Source organism: Chiloscyllium punctatum, chromosome 8, assembly GCF_047496795.1.
Source record: "Chiloscyllium punctatum isolate Juve2018m chromosome 8, sChiPun1.3, whole genome shotgun sequence".
NCBI classification, from domain to species: domain Eukaryota; kingdom Metazoa; phylum Chordata; class Chondrichthyes; order Orectolobiformes; family Hemiscylliidae; genus Chiloscyllium; species Chiloscyllium punctatum.
Window position 1 is genome coordinate 130914803 of NC_092746.1, and position 25364 is coordinate 130940166.

Sequence of the window (25364 nt, forward strand, 5' to 3'; positions counted from 1 at the left end):
ATATTGCGTGCAATTCTGGTCTCCTTCCTATCGGAAAGATGTTGTGAAACTTGAAAGGGTTCAGAAAAGATTTACAAGGATGTTGCCAGGGCTGAAGGATTTGAGCTATATGGAGAGGCTGAACAGGCTAGGGCTGTTTTCCCTGGAACGTCGGAGGCTGAGGGGTGACCTTATAGAGGTTTACAAAGTTGTAAGGGGCATGGGTAGGATAAATAGGCAAAGTCTTTTCCCTGGGTTGGGGGAGTCCAGAACTCGAGGGCATAGGTTTAGGGTGAGAGGGGAAAGATATAAAAGAGACCGACAGGGCAACTTTTTCACTCAGAGTGTGGTACGTGTATGGAATGAGCTGCCAGAGGAAGTGTTGGAGGCTGGTACAATTGCAACATTTAAGAGACATCTGGATGAGTTTATGAATAGGAAGGGTTTGGAGGGATATGGGCTGGGTGCTGGCAGGTGGGACTAGATTGGATTGGGATATCTGGTTGGCATGGACTGAAGGGTCTGTTTCCGTGCTGTACATCTCTATGACTCTATAACTCTAGATGTTCCAGGGTTTAGAACATTTAAAAAGAACAGGGAGGGTGGAAAAAGAGGAGGGGTTGTAGCATTGCTAATCAGAGAGTGCATCACAGCTACAGAAACAAAGGTTGTTGAGGAAGATTTGTCTACTGAGTCAGTATGGGCGGGAGTTAGGAACAGTAAGGGAACAGCCACCTCATTGGGGGTTTTCTATAGACACCCTAATAGTAATAGAGAGATTGAATAACTCAAAGGCAGGCAGATTTTGGAAAAATGCAGAAGTAGCAGGGTTGTTGTTATGGGTGACTTCAACTTTTCCAATATCATCTGGAACCTCCTTAGTGCAGGTGGTTTGGATGGAGCCGTCAGGTTTCCTTCCTCAGTATGTAGACAGACCAATGAGGAGAGAGCCCATTTTGGATTTGGTGCTCGGCAATGAGCCAGGACAGGTATCAGATCTCACGGTGGGAGAACACTTTTTGGTGACAGTGACCACAACTGCCTCACATTTACCACAGCCTTGGAGAGGGAAAGGAGCAGTTACCATGGGAAGACATTTAATTGGGGAAAAAGAAATTATGACGCTATGAGACAGGAGTTGGGAAATACAGACTGGGAGCAAGTGTTCCACAGAAAGGGCACAACAGACATGTGGAGACTGTTTTAAGGAGCAATTGTGTGAGTGATGCACAAATTTGTTCCTCCGAGACGGGCAAGAAGGGATAAGATTAAGGAGCCTTGAATGATGAGAACAGAGGAGCTTCTCATCAAAAGGAAAAAGGCAGTTTATATAAGGTGGAGGAAGCAAAGATTTAGCACAGTTTTAGGGGATTACAGGCTTACTAAAAAGGAGCTCAGAAATGGGCTGAGGAGAGTCAGGAGGGGGCACGACGTGAGGAATAAGAGAATGGTCAGGGAGAAGGTAGGGCCAGTCAGAGATAATGGAGGAAACTTGTGTGTGGAGTCTGAGCAGATGGGGGAAGCTCTAAATGAGGTTTTTGCTTTGGGTTTTCACTCAGGAAAGGGATCTTGTTGTGAATGAGAACTTTGAGGAGCTGGGATACAGGCTTGACCAGATCAAGATTGATGAAGGTGATGTGCTGGAAATTTTGGAAAACATTAAGATTGATAAGTCCCCAGGGCCAGACTAGATTTATCCCAGGCTGCTCCGGGAAGTGAGAAAGAAGGTTGCTAAGCTGCTGGCGAAGATCTTTGTCTCCTCACCCTCCACGGGAGTCGTACCGGAGGATTGGAAGGAGGCGAATGATGTTTCTCTTTTCAAGAAGGGCAATAGGGAAATCCCTGGCAGTTACAGACCAGTCAGTCTTACGTCTGTGGTCAGCAAGGTTTTGGAAAGAATTCTGAGGGATAGGATTGATGACTATTTGGAAAAACATAGTGTGATTAAAGGCAGTCAGCATGACTTTGTGAGGGGGCAGATCGTGCCTCACAAATCTTATTGAGTTCTTTGAGGAGGTGACGAGACAAGTTGACGACGGTCGAGCAGTGGATGTGGTGTATATGGACTTCAGCAAGGCATTTGATAAGGTTCCCCATGGTAGGCTCATTCATAAAGTCAGGAAGTGTGGGATACAGGGAGATTTGGCTATCTGGATCCAGAATTGGCTGGCTGACAGAAGGCAGCGAGTGGTTGTAGATGGAAAGTATTCTGCCTGGAGGTCAGTGTTGAGTGGGGTCCCGCAGGGCTCTGTTCTTGGGCCTCTGCTCTTTGTAGTTTTTATAAATGACTTGGATGAGAAGGTTGAGGAGTGGGTTAGTAAATTTGCCGATGTCACAAAGGATGGGAGAAGATTTGTAGCTTGGGTGCTCGTTGTTGTGGTCTGTTCGCCAAGATGGGAATTTGTCTTGCAAACGTTTCGTCCCCTGTCTAGGTGACATCCTCAGTGCTTGGGAGCCTCCTGTGAAGCGCTTCTGTGCTGTTTCCTCCGGCGTTTATAGTGGTCTGTCTCTGCCGCTTCCGGTTGTCAGTTCCAGCTGTCCGCTGTAGTGGCCGATATATTGGGTCCAGGTCGATGTGTTTGTTGATAGAGTCTGTGGATGAGTGCCATGTCTCTAGGAATTCCCTGGCTGTTCTCTGTTTGGCTTGCCCTATAATGGTAGTGTTGTCCCAGTCGAATTCATGTTGCTTGTTGTCTGTGTGTGTGGCTACTAAGGATAACTGGTCATGTTGTTTCGTGGATAGTTGGTGTTCATGGATACGGATCGTTAGCTGTCTTCCTGTTTGTCCGATGTAGTGTTTTGTGCAGTCCTTGCATGGAATTTTGTACACTACATTGGTTTTGCTCATGCTGGGTATCGGGTCCTTTGTCCTGGTGAGTTGTTGTCTGAGAGTGGCTGTTGGTTTGTGTGCTGTTATGAGTCCTAGTGGTCACAGTAGTCTGGCTGTCAGTTCAGAAATGCTCCTGATGTATGGTAGTGTGGCTAGTCCTTTGGGTTGCGGCATGTCCTCGTTCCGTTGTCTTTCCCTTAGGCATCTGTTGATGAAATTGCGGGGGTATCCGTTTTTGGCGAATACATTGTATAGGTGGTCCTCTTCCTCTTTTTGCAGTTCTGGTGTGCTGCAGTGTGTTGTGGCCCTTTTGAACAGTGTTTAATGCAACTTCGTTTGTGTGTGTTGGGGTGGTTGCTTTCATAGTTTCATAATTTCATAATTTAGGACTTGGTCTGTGTGTGTGTGGCTTTCCTGTAAACCTTTGTGGTGAATTCTCCGTTCGGTGTTCTCTGTACCATTCTCTTGAATTTGCGCAAAGTCTTACCGCAAATTCAACCCAAACTCTGGGTCAGATATGTGGATGACAACTTTGTAATCATTAAAAACACAGAAATAGAGAACACACACCGGATCATCAACGCCACACTCACAGGAATCCAATTCACTAGAGAGGAAGAAAAGGATAACCAACTCCCATTCCTAGACGTGATGGTACAGAGAACACTGAACAGAGAATTCACCACAAAGGTTTACAGGAAAGCCACACACACAGACCAAGTCCTAAACTATGAAATTATGAAACTACGAAAGCAACCACCCCAACACACACAAACGAAGTTGCATCAAGACACTATTCAAAAGGGCCACAACACACTGCAGCACACCAGAACTACAAAAAGAGGAAGAGGAACACCTATACAATGTATTCGCCAAAAATGGATACCCTCACAATTTCATCAACAGATGCCTAAGGGAAAGACAACAGAACGAGGACATGCCACAACCCAAAGGACTAGCCACACTACCATACACCAGGAGCATTTCCAAACTGGCAGCCAGACTACTGTGACCACTAGGACTCATAACAGCACACAAACCAACAGCCACTCTCAGACAACAACTCACCAGAACGAAGGACCCGATACCCAGCATGAGCAAAACCAATGTAGTGTACAAAATCCCATGCAAGGACTGCACAAAACACTACATAGGACAAACAGGAAGACAGTTAACGATCCGTATCCATGAACACCAACTAGCCACGAAACGACATGACCAGCTATCTTTAGTAGCCACACACACAGACAACAAGCAAGATGAATTCGACTGGGACAACACTACCATTATAGGGCAAGCCAAACAGAGAACAGCCAGGGAATTCCAAGAGGCATGGCACTCATCCACAGACTCTATCAACAAACACATCGACCTGGACCCAATATACCGGCCACTACAGCGGACAGCTGGAACTGACAACCGGAAGCGGCAGATACAGGCCACTGTAAATGCTGGAGAAAACAGCACAGAAGCGCTTCACAAGAGGCTCCCAAGCACTGAGGATGTCACCTAGACAGGGGACGAAACAGCTGCAACACAAATTCCCAGCTCGGCGAACAGAACCACAACGATGTCACAAAGGATGGAGGTGCCATTGATCACATAGAGGGCTATTGCAGGCTGCAGTGTGACATAGACAGAGCTGGGCTGAGAAATGGCAGATGGAGTTCAACCTGGATAAATGTGAAGTGATGCATTTTGGAAGGTCGAACTTGAATGCTGAATTTGGATTAAAGACAGGATTCTTGGCAGTGTGGAGAAACAGAGGGATCTTGGTGTTCAAATGCATAAATCCCTCAAAGTTGCCACCCAGGTGGATAGGGTTGTTAAGAAAGCATGTGCTGTTTCGGGTTTTACTAACAGGGGGATCGAGTTTAAGAGCCGCAAGGTTTTGCTGCAGCTCTACAAGTCCCTGGTGAGACCACACCTGGAATATTGTGTCCAGTTCTGGTCACCCTACTATAGGAAAGATACAGAGGCTTTGGAGAGGGTGAAAAGAAGGTTTACCAGGATGCTGCCTGGACTGGAGGGCTTGTTTTACGAAGAGAGGTTGACTCAGCTCAGACTTTTCTCTCTGGAGAGAAGGAGGAAGAGAGGAGACCTGATCGAGGTGTACAAGGTAATGAGAGGCATGGATAGAGTCAATAGCTCGAGACTCTTCCTCAGGGCAGGATTGATTGGCACGAGGGGTCATAGTTTGAAGATATTAGGAGGAAGGTATCGAGGAGACGTCTGAGGGAGGTTCTTTACGCAGAGAGTTGTGAATGTATGGAGTGCATTGCCAGCGGTGATGGTGAAAACAGAGTCATTGGGGACATTGAAGCGACTGCTGGACATACACATGGATACACAGTGAGTTGAGGGGTGTGTAGGTTAGGTTATTATATTTTAGATTAGCAATAATCCTCGGCACAACATCGTGGGCCGAAGAGCCTGTTCTGTGCAGTAGTTTTCTGTGTTCTATGTTCTATCTTACCTATTCCCTACATAAGTGTATGCGTTTCTATAAGATCCCCCCCTCATTATTCTGAATTCCAATGAATATAATCTCAGTCTACTCAGTCTCTCCTCGTAAGCCAATTACCTCAACTCCAGAATCAAACTCGTGAACTTCCTCTGTACCCCTCTAGTGCCAGTACATCCTTTCTCAAGTAAGGAGACCAAAACTGCACACAGTACTCACAGTTGTGGATACCAAGCCCAAAATGCTCTCCGACTGAAACACTGATCTACTCCTTCTACATTATCCCCATTAAATATTCCAGGACAGGGACAGCACGGGGTTAGATACAGAGTAAAGCTCCCTTGACACTGACCCTTCCATAAAACACTCCCAGGACAGGGACAGCACAGGGTTATGAACAATGTAAAGCTCTCTCTGCACCGTCCCCCCCATCAAACACTCCCAGGACAGGGACAGCATGGGGTTAGATACAGAGTAAAGCACAGTCACCGCTGTCCCCCATTAAACATCCCCAGGAGAATCTTAGACCCATCAGGATAAGTTGCAAGAAAATCAATTCCATGGGAAAACCTACTTTTATTCTACCTAAGACAAAACTGGTGATTAGCAACAAGTTTGACTGAGAATGGTGTTGCCACGGAGAATGCAGCAATTGATGATGATTGACAGTTAACTGCCAGAGTGCAGTTAAATTTTGAAGCAGGCAGGCTGACTCTGGTCAGAGTGTTGTCCTGAGAAATAAACCAATGAGGGCCTGATGCAGAGCAGGAGCTTTATTCTGGAGGGGTTCCCTCTGAGGCAGCAAGTTTGGAGTCTGTTTATCAGCTGAAAACAGCCAGCAATGTCAACATTTCAGAAAGAATCTTCTCTTCTGCCCTCCCAGTTGAATGGCTCCCTGCACCAGGGTGCTGTGGTCAGTCCGGTCATCCTCCCTGCAGTCCCCATTCCCGTCCACACAGGGAGTAAAACTGTCAAACCTGTTGGACAAGGACAGGGGTTGGGGATCCTGCATCTCTACCTCCTGGCTCCATTTACCTGCCTCACTCATAGCCTACACCCTCCTGTCTCTGACCACTGGCCGAATTCGAGTTAGTTAGTCAAAGGGGTGTGACTGTGGTGTATCTGTGTAAGTGGAAGGCAATAGCCTAGTAGTGTTATCACTGCACTAAACCCAAGTAATGTTTGGAGACCTGTGTTCGATTCCTGCCATGGTAGAATTTGAATTCAATATGACTCCATGAGGTTAGCTTAATATATAAATACATAAGTTGACTCCTCTAAATAACCTATAGCACTTACTTGTGCAGAACAACAGCCTTTTTTTTCTGCTGAGATTCACTTTAGCCAATAAGTCTTAGTTCTTGAAGGCCAAAAGGAAAAGAATTTCCCTTCCCCCCATATCGGTGCGGATACCAGTCCCATTCAGTTGGATCTGTCTCCATTGCACTCTTGGGGCATGTGTTCCAAACACTAACCATTCATTGCAGGCTGCGCTTCTCTCAATGTCCTTCAGTCTGACACCATTCTCTCCTGCTGATCATTAAACAGTGACCCGCAAAAAGATTCCAATGTGAAAGGGCCATTCAACCCCTTGAGCCTGTTCCTGTTCAGTGGGTGATGCTCGAGATAATTCCATTTAAAGATGTAAATCTACAAATGGTCCATCGTCCCTGGTTTCCAACTGAGGGCGGTGCACAAACTTCCTGAATCTTAGCACATTCTGTTGAGGTTGGAGCAGTGTTCTCTCTCCCCCCCCTCTCTCTAGAAGAGGTCCTTCTGCAGCTGTACAGGGCCCTGGTAAAACCGCACCTGGAGTATTGTCTGCAGTTTTGGTCTCCAAATGTGAGGAGGGGCATTCTGGCTAATGAGGGAGTGCAATGTAGATTCACGAGGTCAATTCCCGGAATGGCGGGACTATCCAATGTTGAAAGATTGGAGTGACTGGGCTTGTATAGAAGGATGAGAGGGGATCTGATTGAGATGTATAAGATTATTAAAGGATTGGACACTCTGGAGGCAGGAAGCATGTTTCCGCTGATGGGTGAGTGCCGAACCAGAGGACACAGTGTAAAAATAAGGGGTAGGCCATTTAGAACAGAGTTGAGGAGAAACTTCACCCAGAGAGTGGTGGGTGTATGGAATGCTCTGCCCCAGAGGGCAGTGGAGGCCCAGTCTCTGGATACTTTCAAGAAAGAGATGGATAGAGTTCTTAAAGATAGTGGGATCAAGGGTTATGGGGATAAGGCAGGAACAGGATACTGGTTGTGAACAATCAGCCATGATCATAATGAATGGTGGTGCTGACTTGAAGGGTCAAATGGCCTACTCCTGCACCTATTGTCTATTGTCTCTCCCCCTCTCTTTATCTCTGTACTTTTTTCTCCCTCCCTCTCTCTCTTTCTCTGTCCGTCTCTCTCTCTCTCTCTCTTTCTCTCTCTGTCCCTCTCTCTCTCTCTCTCACTCTCTCCTGCCCTCTCCCCTCCTCCTTTCTCTCTCCTTCTTCCCTCTCTCCCTCATTTTCCCTCCCTCCCCTTCTTCCCCCTCTCTCTTTCTCTGTCCCCCTCTCTCTGTTCCCCCCCATCCCTCTCTCCCTCTCTCTCCCATCTCACTCCTCCACAATTCATATCATCATCAATTTCAGTCGTTTACAAAACCCGATTCAACCAGTTATGTGTTCTCTACATTAGACTTCAAATAGGATTCACCAATCCAGTTTCCTTAATAACCACAAAATTATTAATCAACATTAAAAAAAAGATTAACCAGTTTTCTATCTTCATTGATTGACTTAGGAGGAGTTATGAAGAGAGACTGGATAGACTGTGTTTGTCTATCCTGGAGCAGAGGAGGCTGAAGGGGATCTGATTGAGGGAAATATTAAGAGGGACATAGATAGTTCAGATGATGAGAATTTCTTCCCCATGGCAGACATGTTTAAGGAGAACAATGTGAGGAGTCAGTGGTTTCGAGGTGATCTGAGAATTTGTTTTCATCCAGAGGATGAAAAAATGCAGTAATGCCCTCCTACACCCTCTTCCATCAGACAGAAGATACAGAAGTTAGAACACTCACACCAACAGGTTCAGGAACAGCTTCTTCCCTGCTGTTAGTAGACTGATCAATGGACCTCACCAATTTCAAAGTTAATGTTGATCTTACTAACATGGATCTTGCTTTGTGAACCTCCTGTGCAGTATAACCTTGTACGCCTCACTCTGTTTAAGGGCCTGAGGAGCTGTAAGTTATCTGCCTGTCCTGCTCACAAAAAAAAACTTTCCACTGTGACTACAATAAATCAAATCAAGGGGAGAAATATGGACCGTGCTGTGTGAGAGGGTCTTCGAGGCAAGTGCTCTCACAACATTTAAATTGCATCTGGATGGGCACTTAAAATGCCAGGGCAGACATAAGGCTGTGGACCAATGGGATCAGTGTAATTTGGTCCTTTGGCAGAAACATGATGAGCCAAAGGATCTGTTCCTGTGCTGTCGGACTCTGTGACTCTCAGTGTGACAATCCAAAATCCTTATTTTTTCTATTCATTCATGGGATGAGGGCATCACTGGCTGGGTCAGCGTTTATTATCCATCCCTAATTACCCAGACAGCAGTTCAACATCAACCTCATTGCTGTGGGTCTGGAGTTACATGGAGGCCAGAACAAGAAAGGATGGCAGCTTCCTTCCCTGAAGGGTATTAGTGACCCAGAGGGGCTTTCCTGACAATTGACTCAGTTCATCCTCAATTCCAGATTTTTAATTGAATTCAAATCCCACCATCTGCCATGGTAGGATTCAAACCCAGGTCTCCAGGACATTCCTGGGGTCCCTGGGTTTACAGGCCAGTGATAATGCCTCTACGTTATTGCCTTCCCCTGACACAGATACACCACAGACACACCCCTTTGACTCACTCGAATTCGGCCAGTGGTCAGGGACAGGAGGGTGTGGCTGTGAATGAGGCAGGTAGAGGGATCCACGAGGTAGAGATGCAGGATCCCCATCCCCTGTCCTTCTCTGAGAGTTTGAGAGTTTTGATCCCTGTGTGGATGGGAATGGGGACTGCAGGGAGGGTGAGCCGACTAACCACAGCACCGTGGTGCAGGAGCCATTCAACTGGGAGGAGAGAAGGGAATGTTGGTATAACTAGGGACAGTGTAATTAGAGGTATAGAAAATGTTGTCTGTGACCAGGACTGAGGGACCTGAAGGCTGTGTTGCCTGGCTGGTGCCTGGGTTTGGGATATTCCATCTGGGCTGCAGAGGAACCTGGAATGGGAGAAGAAAGAGCCAGTGATCATGGTCCATGTAGGTACCAATGGCATTGATAAAACTAGGGCAGAGGTTCTGCTAAGGGAGTGTGAACAGCTCAGAGCTAAATTAAAAAGCAGAGCCAAAACGGTAATAATCTCTGGATTTCTACCTGAGCCACGAGCTGATTGGCACAGGGTCAATAAGATTAAGCAGGTAAATGTGTGGCTCAAAGATGGGTGTGGGAGAAATCCTGGGAATTACACACCAGTCAGTCTTACATCGGTGGTGGGCAAAGAGACAGGATTTATGATTACTTAGAAAACTAGAGTTTGATTAGAGATAGTCAGCATGGCTTTGTGAGGGTTGGGTCATGCCTCACAAACCTTATTGAATTCTTTGAGGATGTGACAAAACACATTGATGAGGGTAGAGCAGTGGGTGTGGTGTCCATGGATTTTAACAAGGCATTTGGTAAGGTTCCCCTTTGTAGGCTCATTCAGAAAGTAAGGAGATATGGGGTCCAGGGAAACCTGTCTGTCTGGATATAGAATCGGCTGGCCCATAGAAGACAGAGGGTGATGGGAGATGGAAAGTATTCAGCCTGGAGCTTGGTGACCAGTGGTGTTTCCACAGGGATCTGTTCTGCGACCTCTGCTCTTTGTGATTTTTATAAATGATTTGGATGAGGAAATGGGAGGGTGGGTTAGTAAGTTTGCCGATGGCATGGAAAGTTGGTGGACCTGTGGATACTGTGGAGAGCTGTTGTAGGTTGCAACAGGACAATGACAGGATGCAGAACTAGGCTGATAAGGGGCAGATGGAGTTCAACCTGGAAAAGTGTGAAGTCATTCACTTTGGAAGGTGGAATTTGAATGCAGAATCCAGGTTTAAAGGCAGGATTCTTGGCAGTATGGAGGAACCGAGAGATCTTGGGGTCCATGTTCATAGATCCCTCAAAGTTACCATCCAAGTTGATAGGGTTATTAAGAAGATGTATGATTTGTCAACATCCTGGTCGTTACCAACCACAGAACAGCATCACCTGCTTGTGCTGGTGATGCCTCCCTCCCGGATGATTTGGACCAGATAACATCCAAGGCAGAGTGCTCAGAGGATGCTCTGACATACTGACAGATGTTCTCATGGACATCTTTAACATCTTTCGGAGCTGCTCTATAGTTCCAACATGCTTCAAAGCTGCTACCGTCGTCCCCATGCATAGAAGTCTTCAGCGTCCTGTCTCAATGACTACTGCCCTGTTGCACTACACCCATCATTATGAAATGTTCCAAGAGGCTTGTGATGAGGCATATTAAAACCCTGCTGCCCCCTTCACTGGAGACCCTATAGTTCTTGTATTGTCCAAACCGCTCAACAGATGATGCCATTTCCATCTGACCCTCCCCCACCTGGAGAAGAAGAACACCGACATCAGATTACTGTTCATACACTTCCGTTCTGTATTTAACACCAACATTCCTCAGCACCTGACTGGAAAGCTGAGTCTGCTGGACCTAAATACATCCCTTTGTAACTGGATCCTGGACTTCTTGACTGGGAGACCTCAGTCAGTGCGGATTGGGGACAGCATCTCTAACACCGTCACACTGAGCACGGCCAGTGCTGTTCACCAGCGATGCACAGCTCAAATCACATCAGGTTCACTGATGACACGTCTGTAGTGGGTCTCTTTAGCAAGAGCAATGAGCCAGCATACAGACAGCAAGTGCAGTGGCTAACAGACTAGTGCAGAGACAATAACCCATCTCTGAACATGGACAACGTGAAAGAGATGATTGCTGACCTCAGGAGGGTACGTAGCAACAACTCTCTGCTGGACATTGACGGCTCCCCTGTGGAGATCATGAGCAGCACCAAGTTTCTTGACATCCACCTGGTGGAGAATCTCACCTGGACCCTCAATACCAGCTCCATAGCCAAGAAAGTCCAGCAGTGTCTCTACTTTCTGCGTAGGCTGAGGAAAGCCCCCCGCCCCCCCCCCCCCATCGTCACGACATTCTACAGAGGATTCATTGAGACTACCCTGAGCTGCTGCCTGGTTTGGGAATTGCACTGTCTCTGATTGTAAGACCCTACAACGGACAGTGGTGACAGCTGAGTGGATCATCAGGGTCTCTGTCCCCTCCATTACAGATATTTACACCACATGCTGCATCCAAAAGGCTAAGAGCATTGTGGAAGACCCCACACACCCCTTACTCAAACTCTTCTCCCTCCTGCCATCTGGCAGAAGATTCCGGAGCATTCGGTCTCTCACAGCCAGACTGTGCAACAATTACATCCCCTAAGCCATCAGGCTCCTTAACACTGTCTGATCAGATTCCTTCCCATCTGAAATTCCTCACACCACTTCAAATTGCAGCCAGAACAATGTCTATTAGTTATCATTCTTTTATTATACTGTAAGCTGTGAGTTTTGCACTCCTTATGCACTTTATGCTGCCCTGAGTATGATTGTGTAGTTTGTGCTGTCGATGTAGCACCTTGGTCCTAGAGGATCACTGTCTCATTTTTACTGTATCAGTTGTATATGGGAGAAATGACAAATAACTCCCCTACTTTACTCATTAGCGGGGGATTGAGTTTAAGAGCTGTGAGGTTATGCTGCAGCTCTATAAAGCCCTGGTTAGACCACACTTGGAATATTGTGTTCAGTTCTGGTCGCCTCATGAAAGGAAAGGTGTGGAAACTTTCCGGAGGGTGCTGAGGAGATTTACCAGGATGCTGCCTGGACTGGAGAGCTTGTCTTATGGAAAAAGATTGAGGGAGCTAGGGCTTTTCTCGTTGGAGTGAAGAAGAATATGAGGTGACTTGATAGAAGAGTACGGGATGATGAGAGGCACCGATAGAGTGGATAACCAGAAACATTTTCCCAGGGCAGAAATGTCTGTCATTTGGGGATATAATTTTAAGGTGATTGGAAGAAGGTTTAGGGGAGATGTCAGAGGTCGGTTCTTTACACAGAGAGTGGTGGGTGTGTGGAATGCACTGCCAGCGGTGGGAGTAGAGTCAGATATATTAGGGACATTTTAAACGACTCTTGGTTAGGCCCATGGATGATAGTAAAATGAAAGGTATGTAGTTTGTTTTATCTTAGAGCAGGATAGAAGGCCGTCACATCAAAGGCCAAAGGCCCTGTTCTGTGCTGTACTGTTCTATGTTCTATCCTCTAATTCATGGGATATTGGCACCAGGACTGGGGAAGGAGGGAGCTGCTCCAATGGGCGCTGGGATCAGAGTCCGAACGAATCAGATAACTAGGGCTGTAGACAGGGTTTTATACTGAATGGGGGAGGGGGGGGAGGGGGGGGGGAGTGTGGGGGGGGGGGTCACTTATAGGAGAGATTAGAAAACCCGTATTAAAGGAGGAGGTAAGAGTGCGGAGCTCAGGAGAGGTTATTAAAGTCTCCAGCACAGACACAAAAAGGACAGAGTGTATGGGATGGGTTAGCGAATATTCACAGATATCCCACTCCATCGAAAAGACAGGCAAATGGGCAGAGGGGGAGGGATTGCCTTATTAGTACAACATGAAATTAAATCAATAGTAAGAAATGCAGTAGGGTCAGATGATGTTGAATCTGTGTGGGTAGGATTGAGGAACTGCAAAGGTGAAAAAACCCATAGTTGGAGTTATCTACCTCCAAACAGCAGTCAGGAGCTGGGGCGCAAGATACTCCAGGAGATCGAAAAGATGGGGAGGAAAGGCAAACTTACAGCGATCATGGGGGATTTCAGTGTGCAGGTGGACTGAGAAATCAGGTTGGCAGTGGATTGCAAGAAAAGGAATTTGTGGGATTGCTACGAGATGACTTTTTGGAGCAGCTTGTGGTGGAGCTCACTAGGAAACAGGCAATACTGGATTTAGTGTTGTGCAGTGAGGCAGGCTTGGTAGGGGAGCTTAAGGTAAAGGAACCCGTAGGAGGCAGTGAGAGTAATATGATAGAATTTACTCTGCAATTGCAGAGGGAGAAGGTAGAATCAGTGGTAATGGTATGCTATCTGAATAAATACAACTCCAGAGGCATGAGGGAGGAGCTGGGTAGAATTGACTGGGAGAGGAGCCCAGCAGGAAAGACAGTGGAACAGCAATGGCAGGAGTTTCTGGGAGTAATTCAGGAGACACAGCAGGGATTCATCCCAAGGAAAAGGAATCAAGGTACAGGGAGGATGAGGCAATCGTGGCTGACTAGGGAAGGCAGGGTCAGCATCAAAACAAAAGGGAAAGCAGATAATGTGGTGAAGGGCAGTGAGAACCCAGAGGATTGGGAAGCTTACAAAGACCAATAATAAAAGAAATAAAGAGCCGGGGGGGGGAGGAGGGGGGTGGAGATTAAATATGGGGGTAAACTAGCCTGTAATGTCAAGGAAGACTAAGAGTTTTCTTTAGATATATACAGGGCAAAGAGAGGCAAAAGTTGACGTTGGGCAGCTGGAAAATGATGCTGGGGGGATAGTAATGGGGATCACGGAAATGGCGGAGGAACTGAATAATTATTTCACGTCAGTCTTCATGGTGGGAGACACGAGTAAAATCCCAAAGATTCAAGAGAGTGAGGGGTCAGAGCTGAGTCTGGTGGCCATCACCAAGGAGAAGGTGCTAGAAAAACTGAATGGCCTGAAGGTGGATAAATCACCTGGACCAGATGGTTCTAAGGGAGATAGCTGAAGAGATAATGGAGGCGTTAGTGGTGATTTTTCAGGAATCACTAGAATCAGGGAGGTCCCAGACAACTGGAAAATCGCTAACGTGACGCCTCTGTTTAAAAAGGGAGTAAGACAAAAGACAGAAAATTACAGACTGATTTGTCTAACCTCGGTCATGGGTAAGATCCTGGAATTCACCGTAATGATGAGATTTCTGAATACTTGGAAGTGCACAGTAAAACAAGGCCAAGTCAGCATAGTTTTATCAAGGGGAGGGCATGCCTGATAAATCTGCTAGAATTCTTTTTGGAAGTAACAAGCAGGTTAGACCAAAGACAGCCAATGGATGGTATCTACCTGGACTTCAAGAAGGCCTTTGACAAGGCGCCTCACAGGAAGCTGGAAAAGCAGGAAGCGCTAGTGCCCGAAATGTTGATTGTCCTGCTCCTCGGATGCTGCCTGACCTACTGTGCTTTTTCAGCACTACACTCTCGATTCTGATCCCCAGCATCTACAGTCTGCACTTTATCCTCCGCCACACAGGAGGCTACTGAGTAAGATAAGGGCCCATGGTGTTAGAGGCAAGGTGCCAGCGTGGATAGAAGCTTGGCTGCCTGGCAGGAAGCAGAGAGTGGGGATAAAAGGGCCCTTCTCAGGATGGCAGCCGGTGACAAGTGGTGTTCCACAAGGCTCAGTGTTGGGACCACAACTTTTCACTTTATACATTAATAATTTAGATGAAGGAACTGAGGGCATTCTGGCAAAGTTTACAGACGATACAAAGGTAGGTAGAGAGACAGGTAGCATTTAAAAAGTGGGGAGGCTGCAGAAGGATTTAGACAGTTTAGGAGAATGGGCAAAGAAACGGCAGATGGAGTACAATGTGTGAAAGTGTGAGGGAGGAAGAGTAGGGGCATGGACTATTTTCTAAATGGGGAGAAAATTCAGAAATCTGTAGTGCAAAGGGACTTGGGAGTTCTACACCACCAGGATTCTCCTCAAGGTAAACTTACAGGTTGAGTCAGGAGTCAGAGAGCAGGAGAACGCTGAAAATATGTTGCTGGAAAAGTGCAGCAGGTCAGGCAGTATCCAAGGAGCAGGATGCTGCCTGACCTGCGCTTTTCCAGCAACACATTTTCAGCTCTGATCTCCAGCATCTGCAGTCCTCACTTTCTCCTCAGTAGTCAGAGAGGCAAATACAATGACGGTTTTTATCTTGTACACCTCTATGACTCTGTGACTCTTCGTACCAAGCAGGATAGATCAAGGGAAAGCAGTGGATCAGATATTTTTGAATTTTCAAAACATATTAGGCTACTGAATAAGATAAGAGCCCGTGATGTTTGGGGGGACTATATTTGCGTGAAGAGCTCTTGGGAGACAGAGTTGGGATAACGGGGGCATTTTCCAGATGGCAGTCAGTACCTCGTGTACCGCCCAAGGATCAGTGCTGGGACCACAATTATCCGGGACATTATCTTATTGACAGGCATGAGGAAAGTGTACCGTAGCCAGGCATGATACCGTAGCCAGGTTTGCAGATGACACAGGAGGGGTCTGCAGAGGGATATTGGCAGGTCAGACGAGTGAGCAAAATCTTGGCAGATGGAATATAATGTGTGATAATGTGTGGTTATGCACTTTGGTAGGAAGAACAGAGGCACTGAATATTATTTAAATGGATACAGACTGCAGAAAGCTGGCATTAGGAATCTTCGTCCATGAATCACAAAAAGTGAGCAACCAAGTTCACCATTCTAAACTGAAAGCCTTCTGCCTCCGTGCGGTCCCTCTCTCTGTATTCCCAACTTCCTCGTGTAGTTTTCAAGATGCTTCTTAAACTTTGCTGTTGTATCTGGCCCACCACCTCCTCAGGCACTTACCACCCTCTGTGGAAAAAAGACTTGCCTCTCACATCTCCTTTAAACTTACCCTCATTTACCTTCAACCTCTGCCCCGAGTAATTGACATTTCTATCTTGGGAGAAAGACTCAGACTATCCATTCCATCCAGGCCTCTCATAATTTTGTAAACTTCTATCAGGTCACCCCTCAGCCTCCAATGTTCAAGTGAAAATTAACCAGGTTTGTCCGATCTGTCCTGATAGCTAATACCCTCCAAACCAGGCAACTTCTGTTTCTGTACCCTCACCAAAGCCTCCACATCCCTCTGATTGTGTGGTGACCAGAACTGTACACAATATTCCAAATGTGGCCGAATTAAATTTCTTTACAGCTGCAACATGACCAGTCAGTGTTTATACTCTGTGCCCTGACCAATGAAAGCTTGCCTGTTGCCACTTTCAGGGAATTGTAGACCTTTAAGTGCAGATCCCTCTGTATGTTAATGTTTCTGAGGGTTTTGCCATTTACTGTATATTCCCTCCTGCATTACATCTCCCAAACTGTACCACCTCGCATTTGTTTGGATTAAACTCCATCTGCCATTTCTCCACCCAAGTCTCCATCCTTTCGATATCCTGCAGTATCCTCTGGCAATCCTCCTCACTATCCACAGTTCATGTACCATGCACAGGACAGTGAGCTGCATTTACATGGCCTCCAGTTGTTGTTGGATGGTGCTCTCCATGAGGGTGGCCACTCTCTCATGGCTGAAGCTCCAGTGTTTGACAGCAGCGTCATCAAAGACTGGACGCTGAGTTCAGAGAGTGGGGAATCTGTCTCCCAAACACCCAGGCTTGGGCCAAACGGAATACAATGGAAAGTATGTTCAAAATCAGTTCTGCTGGTATCCCTTCCACCATCGTTCCCACGTGATATTCTACCCTGTACCATATTTGTTGAAAGACCAAAAGCTGTTGTTGAATTGATTTGTTTTATTTCATGGCAATACAGAAAGTCAGAGCTGGTGTAAATCTTGTCAAGACTGACTCCTGTAGCTCACAGTTTCTGGAAGAGGTTGAACTCAGATGCTCGAGTGCATTATTCTGATGGTTTCATCTCTGCTGTCTATAACCCTAGGAAATGGAACAGAATGGAACACTGAGTTCTCCCCAATCAACTAGATGTTACTTCCTACTGTCGAGGGTATGGTGCTGGAAAAACACAGCAGGTCAGGCCACATCCAAGGAGCAGGAAAATCAATGTTTCGGGCAAAAGCCCTTTATTATCCATTCCTGCTCCTCGGATGCTGCCTGACTTGCAGTGGTTTGTCAGCACCACACTCTCAACTTTAATCTCCAGCATCTGCAGTCCTCTCTTTCACCTAATTACTTCTTACTGACCATCCCATTAGTATCTGTGCTTTGAGAGAGGGTTCTCAGATCAGACAAGGCCCATTCCACCAGCACAGAAAGGTGAGGGCTTGGGTTTGGGGTATAGTCCCCCCTTTCCCCAGGGAAATGTGGCAAGGTGACCAGTCAGAAATACATAGGAGCTGATTCCACAATCCCAACCATCCCCTTCTCCTTGCATTGACCTCTCCTGAGGGGACACTCTCTTCAAACGGAAACGTGAAGGAATGTCTTCCCCCAGAGGGTCAGGAATGAGAGAATTCTCTGGGTCAGACAGCTGTTGAGGCTAGTTCACCAAAACAGTCAGTTTCAAAAAGGAGGTGGCCAGGCTGAGAAATATCAAGGAGTTGAGGCCTGGGGCAGATGGAAGGATAGGCTTTAGGGGACAGGTGTCCCACTCTAAGTGGAGAGGGGTGGGCAGGGAATTCCAGAGCCTCCTGAAGGCATGGCCAGTGGTGAGTGAGTGTCTAAAATCCACAATAGGGCCACGTAGCTGATGGGGTTGTGAGGACTATGGAGATTACAGAGATTAGGAAGCTGAGTGAGGATTTGGTAACAATTATTGTTTGAATGGAATGTTGTTTCTTAATGAGGAGCCCCAACATGTGAGAGAACGCAGGGCGTGAGGGGCACCGGAATAGGACTACGAGCCTGCATCAAGACTACAACAACAACTGGCCTACCTCGGGATGATTCTGTTGTCATTGATGATGTGGGAAGACCAAACACCTTGGTGTCTTCAACAACTGTTGGGGGTCAGGGGTCTGATGGGGATCAGAGAGAAATGTCCAAGAGGGTCTCCCTGAATTCTCCCATAGCTCCAGGGAGATTGGGCTTGTTACCATGGCAACACTCACCTGCTAATCTGTCTTCACTAAGAAAGACACAGATAATTTTCAGGAAATGCTTGGGGTCAGAGGGTCAAGTATGAAGGAGGAAGTGAAGGAAGTCCTTATTAATCAGGAAATGGAATTGGGGAAATTGATGGGATTAAAACCCGATAAGTCCCAAAGGCCTGATGCTCTGTATCCCAGAGAATTTCAGGAAGTGGCCTTACAAATAGTGGATCTATTGGTGATCATTTTCCAGTATTTTGTAGACTCTGGAAGAGGACCAATGGACTAGAGGGTAGCTAATATATCTCCATTCCTTAAAAAGGAGGGAGAGGGAAAATGGGGAAATATAGGCCGGTCAGCCTGACATTGGTGATGGGGAAAATGCTGGAGTCAATCATTAAGGATGTAATAATTGAGCATTTGGGAAGTGGTGACAGAATTGGTCCAAGTCAGCATGGATTCACTAAAGGGAAATCATGGTTGACAGATCTTTTGGAATGTTTTGAGGATGTGACCAGTCGAGTAGACAATGGTGAATCAATAGATGTTGTATATCTGAACTTTCAAAAGGCTTTTGACAAGGTTCAATACAAGGTACTAGTGAGGAAAATTAAAGCTCATGGGATTGGAGGTCATGTATTGACATTGATAGAGAACTGATCGGCAGGCAGGAAGCAGAGAGTTGGAATAAACTGGCCCTTTTCAGAGTGGGAGGCAGTGAGGAGTGGGGTACATGGTTCAGTGCTGGGACCCCAGCTGTTCACAATATACATTAACCATTTGGATGAAGGAATTAAAGGGGTCAAGGGGTATGGGGAGAGGGTGGGAATAGGATACGGAGATTGCATGATCAGCCATGATCATATTGAATGGTGGGACAAGCTCAAAGGGCCGAATGGCCAACTCCTGCACCTAGTTTCTATGCTGCTGTGTTTGCAGGAGAGTCACTGGGAGGTTCCTCAACCTGACTATTGACCTCAGCTCAGCAGCTATGAGGGGAGGGGGATTGGTGAATGGATCTGGGAATGTGGCTTAGAATAAATGTCAGGATACCCGTGGGGAGAAGTGGAGTGCAGGCCTCCCAGTGGTTCAACTGAGGGACACGCTATTTTACTTACCAATTAGGGAGCTCCTCCTCTAACAGTCAACCCAACGTTCCCAGTTCCCGAAAATCTCCACCTCACAGAGGGTCAGATACTCTCTTCTTCTTGGGATGAAGATATTGACGTAACGGCCAGGCATGCCATTGCAGTGGAAGGTTTCCGAGTGACCAGCTCCAATGGAGTTGATGGTCGCACATCTGGAGAAAGAGGTGGATGTGGAAATCTGAATGTCCAAGCCACTAAAGAAAGGAGCATCAGTGTTCAGGCCACACCCTTCTGGGTGCAGCTGTGAGCAATATCTCCATCAAACAACAGTCAGCATTTATATTGGACTTTTAACATTGTACCAATTCCCAAATTCCCACAGAAGTGATGACCTAATACTGCTTATAAATTCTGAAGAAGAATCACATTGAACTTGAAACATTAAGGACATTTAAGCCGACTCTTGGATAGGCACATGGATGAGAGTAAAATATAGAATATGTAGGTTAGTTTGATCTTAGAGTAGGGTAAAAGGTCAGCAGAACATCAAAGTTCTGTGTTCTATGAAACATTAACTCCCTCCTCAGATGCTGCCAGACCTGCTGAGTTCCTGCAGCAATTTCTGGATTTGCTTTTAAATTCTTGTGTGTGACTTGGGGGTCCAAAACAAAGCAGAATTTGTTTCCTTGGACTAGCTCTCCAGGCCATTTCAGAGTCACCCATAGTGCAATGGGTTTGGAGTCACATGTATACCAGACCAGATAAGGAAAGCAGCTTCCCTCTCTAAAGGCCATTCATGGGTTTTTGTAACAGGGTTGGGTGGGGCTCATGACTGACATTGGACCAGCAGATTATTATGGAATTCAGATGTCACTATTTGCCAGGGTGGGGTTCAAAACCATGTTCCCAGGTCATTGGCATTTCTTCTCCACGGCCATTACCACAACAACATGACCATACTGTGACACAGACCTATCAACCAGAACCCAAACGGCTTCACAGCGAATGAAGTGTTTTATTGAAATATAGTTACTGCTGCAATATGGGAAATGGAGCAAACTGTACATAGGGAGATCCCATAATTTGTATTGAGCCCATGAGCGTTTATTCTCTTTTTGTGATACTGGTTGGGAGTTAAATATTGGCCTGGACCCTGCAAAAGTTGCACAACATAAAACCTATATCCCCACAATCGGTTTAGCTCAGTTGGCTGGAGTGTTGGTTTACAGAGCAGTCTGATGCTAACAGTGTGGGTTCAATGCCCATCACTGGTTTGAGGTTACCATGAAGGACTCTCTTTCTCAACCTCTTCCCCAGCCTGAGGTCTGGTGGCTCTCAGGTTAAATCACCACCAGTCACTTCTCTAATGAGAGAGCAGCCCCTATGGTCTGCTCAGACTATGGTGATACAACAATATTCCCCACACATCCGTCCCCTAATCCCATTTCCACACAATTCCTGAGGTCCTAGTACGAGGTTTCCCTCTCCTCCACCTACTTGGGGTTGCTGTTGCCATTATTATCCAGAGAGTCTCCAATCCGAATCTCTGCCCCATTGAGACGTTGTGGACAGCAGTCCCCTCTGTTGGTGACTCTGATTGAGTCTATCTTATGTGACCTGAGTAAGTCGGCTCTCCACCAGGGCTCCATATCGTTCTGAGTAGCCGTGCAGGATGATTTTGAGTAGTTGGGGTCAGGGTTCCCATCAACAGCATTCAGTGCATGGCCACGGTAATCATAGACACTGGACTGTGTTGGCCGACATCTCTTAGACAGATTCTCTGTAAAACAACAACAACACTTACAGTCTTTAGGTCATAGAGATGTATCACATGGAAACAGATGTTTCAGTCCAACTCATCCAGGCTGACCAGATATCCCGAACCTGATCTCGTCCTATTTGCCAACATTTGGCCCATATCCCTCCAAACCCTTCCTATTGTTATACCCATCTAGATGCCTTTTAAATGTTGCAATTGTACCAGACTTCACCACTTCCTCTGGCAGCTCATTCCATACACACACCACCCTCTGCGTGGAAAAGTTGCCCCTTACGTCTCTTTTAAACCTTTCCCCCTCACCCTAAGTCTATGCCCTCTAGTTCTGGACTTCCACACCCCAGGGAAGAGACTTTGTCTATTTATCATATCCATGCCCCTCATAATTGTATAAACCTCTATAAGGTCACCCCTCAGCCTCTGACGCTCCAGGGAAAACAGCCCCAGCCTGTTCAGCCTCTCCCTGTAGCTCAGATCCTCCAACCCTGGCAACATCCTTGTAAATCTTTTCTGAACCCTTTCATGTTTCACCAAGTTGAAATGAATAGATAGCAGTAATCAGCTTTCTGATGGTTTTACAAAGAAAGGAGCAAGTTGGAACAGCTGCTGCTGATAGTGATGCTTCAATCCCCAAGTGCAAAGAGAAAGTAAATCAAAGAAGATGCTCTCATTTTGGATCTTATTTTGTTTGTGTCATTCTTATTATTGAGAATAGGGGACCTAAATCACCCAGTAAAATCTGCAGGCATGCCTGAGAGGGAACAGTTGATGGATACATTTATTTGGGTTAGAATTGACTGTGAAAATATTGGGGGGGGGATAATATTGTGGTGAGAGTTTTCTGGAATATGCTGAAATGAATAAAACTCCCAATCAAAGTGTGGACTTGGACTCTGTTTAATCACATGCAAATTCTAGTTTGTAATAAAAGTCCTCCCCTCAGATCCCCTCAGATCTGAAGATACAAATTAAGGGTGATTCTTACCTTCTGCGTGTCCAACCATGAACATCAGAAAGATGCATAGGAGAGCTGACAGTTTCATCATTCCCATCCTCAGGGTTAAAACAGAAGAAGTTTCAAAATTAGCTTGGAATGCAAACCAAATTCTCCCCGACATATATAACCCATGAACCAAATATACAAGTTTTGAGCACTCTCACAAGGAACCAATGTGCACCCCAGATCAGACCTTGATCCTTTCTGAATGACTAATCCATTTTCACTCTCTGCACAGTGCAGTGCTTTACAGAGAAACATAGAGATAGAAACTAGGTGCAGGAGTTGGCCATTTGGCCCTTCAAGCCTGCCCCACCATTCAATATGATCATGGCTGATCATGCAATCTCAGTATCCCATTCCCACCCTCTTCCCATTCCCCTTGATCCCTTCAGCCACAAGGACCACGTCCAGCTCCCCCTTGAACATATCTAATGAACTTGCCCCAATTTCACGGGTTTGCAACTCTCTGAGTGAAGAAATCCTTTCTCATCTCAGTCCTGAATGGATTATCCCTTATTCTTCGTCTGTGACCCCTAGTTCTGGACTTCCCCAACATCGGGAACATTCTTCCCTTATCTGGCCAGTCCAGTCCCATCAGGATTTTATATGTTTCTATGAGAATCCCCCACAATCTTCTAAATCCCATTGAGTACAAGCCCACTCGATCCAGTCTGTCCTCATACATCGATCCTGCCATCCTGGGAATCAGTCTGGTAAACCCTCAGTGGACTCCCTCAGTAGCAAGAATGTCCTTCCTCAGACTAGGAGACTGAAACTGCACACAATACTCAAGGGGTGGCCTCACCAGGACCCTGTGTAACTGCAGCAAGACATCCTTACTCCGATACTCCAATCCTCTCACTATGAAGGCCAGCATGCCATTAGCTTTCCTCACTGCCTGCTATATCTGCATCTGGATTAGAGTGGTGCTGGAAAAGCACAGCAGGTCAGGCAGCATCCGTGGAGCTGGAAAATCGACGTTTTGGGCAAAAGCCCTTCATGCATACCAACCATCAGTGACTTTTCCACATGACACCCAGGTCTCGCTGTATCTCACCTTTTCCTAAACTGCTACCGTTCAGATCATAATCTGCCTTCCTGCTTTTGTGACCAAAGTGAATAACCTCACATTTATTCAGATGATATTGTATTTGCCAAGTATTCGCTCACTCAGCCAGTCTGTCCAAGTCACCCTGCAGCCTCCTAGCATCCTCCTCCTAGCACACACTGCCACCCAGCTTAGTGTCATCTACAAATGTGGAGATACTACATTCAATTCCTTTATCCAAATGGTTAATGTACATTGTGAACAGCTGGGGTCCCAGCACTGAACCCTGCAGTACCCCACTCCTCACTGCCTCCCACTCTGAAAAGGATCAGCTTACTCCACCTCTCTGCTTCCTCCCTGCCAACCAGTTCTCTCTCCATGTCAGTGTTTTACGTCTGATACCATGAGCTTTAACTTTCCTCACTAATACCTTGTCAAAAGCCTTTTGAAAATCCAGACGCACAACAACTACTGATTCATCCTTGTGGGTCTGGTCACATCCTCAACAAATTCCAGAAGATCTGTCAAGCATGATATCCCTTCAGTGAATCCGTGCTGACTTGGACCGATTCTTTCATTACTTCCCAAATGCTCAGTTATTACATCCTTAATGATTAACTCTCGCATTTTCCCCATCACCAATGTCAGGCTGACCGGCCTATATTTCCCCATTTTCCCTCTCCCTCCTTTTTAAGGAATGGAGTTATGTTAGCTACCCTCCAGTCCATTGGTACTCTTTCAGAGTCTACAAAATACTGGAAAATGATCACCAATAGATTCACTATTTCTGAGGCCACTTCCTTAAGTTCTCTGGGATAAAGAGCAGCTGGCCCTTGGGGCTTATCTGGTTTTAATCCTATCAATTTCTCCAATTCCATTTCCTGATTAATAAGGATTTTATTCAATTCCTCCTTCATGCTTGACCCTCTGACCCTTAGCATTTCCTGAAAATTATCTGTGTCTTCCTTAGTGAAGACAGATCCATAGTATTTGTCCAACTGGTCTGCCATCTTATTTTTATTCATTCACGGGATGAGGATGTCACTGGCTGGGTCAGCATTTACTTCCCATCCCTAATTTCCCAGAGACCAATTGAGTGTCAACCCCATTGCTGTGGGTCTGGAGTCATGTGTAGGCCCAGACCAGGTAAGGATGGCAGTTTCCTTCCCTAAAGGGCATTAGTAAACCGAATGGATTTTGCCTGACAAACAATAATGGATTCATGGTGATCATTCGCCTCTTAATTCCAGATTTTGTTTCTTTTTACTGTATTCAAATTCCACCATCTGCCATGGCAGAATTCGAACCTGGGTGCTCAGAACATTATCTGGGTCTCTGGATTAACAGTCAACAGTGTGATGTTGGAAAAGCACAACAGGTCAGGCAGCATCCGAGGAGGAGGAAAGTCGACTGTTGGTGCAAAAGTCCTTCGTCAGGAATTCCCGACAAAGGGCTTTTGCCCGAAACGTCGATTCTCCTGCCCCTCAGATTCTGCCTGACTTGCTGTGTTTTTCCAGCACCACACTCTTGACTCTGATCTCCAGCATCTGCAGTCCTCACCTTCGCCTTTCTGGAATAGCTACCCAGCCAAAACACCACCAGGCCATTACCTCCCCCAATCTCTTCACTGTCCATTATGAATTCACCTGATTCCTTCTGTGAGGGACATACATCTGCCTTTAGCAGTTGTTTATTTTTCACGTATCTATAGAAGCTTTTGCAGTCAGTGTTTATGTTTTCTACGAGCTAACTTTCATATTCTATTTTCCCTTTCAGAATTTGTCCTCCTATGCTGAATTTTAAACTTCTCCCAATCCTCAGGTTTGCTGCTTTTTCCGGACAATTTCTATGCCCCCTCTTTGGCTTCAGTGGTAATTCCACCTTGTTAGTGCCAACTTATCACAATTCACTTTATCAAAATGGCGATGTTTCTGTCTTTAGCAGCATTTGATATTAATATTTCCTCATAGTTCATCGAATGATGTATCAACAGCTGTCATTAAGCACAAAATTCCCCCAACATCACTGCAAATCTTTGACTAAACCTACCTCACACTTGCATTTTCCCATCGACCAATTAACTTTCCATCAAAGCTTCTCTTACACTACAGGGTGGCGCTGTTGTGCTTAGAAGGCCATTCGGCCACCCCCCAGCCTGCTGTACTATTCC

The 25364-nt window shown here is 46.2% G+C and overlaps 1 protein-coding gene across 1 annotated transcript; it reads right to left on the reverse strand.

The window, feature by feature from the left end:
- Nucleotides 1-17010: 17010 nt before the first annotated feature.
- LOC140480932 (fucolectin-like) lies at nucleotides 17011-22240 on the reverse strand. The gene is made up of 4 exons (XM_072576530.1): nucleotides 22132-22240; nucleotides 20867-21149; nucleotides 19400-19581; nucleotides 17011-17169 (listed from the first exon to the last, which is right to left on the reverse strand). Exons 1-3 carry the CDS (start codon nucleotides 22196-22198, stop codon nucleotides 19419-19421), a joined length of 513 nt encoding a protein of 170 aa, XP_072432631.1. The 5' UTR covers nucleotides 22199-22240; the 3' UTR covers nucleotides 17011-17169; nucleotides 19400-19418.
- Nucleotides 22241-25364: the final 3124 nt, after the last annotated feature.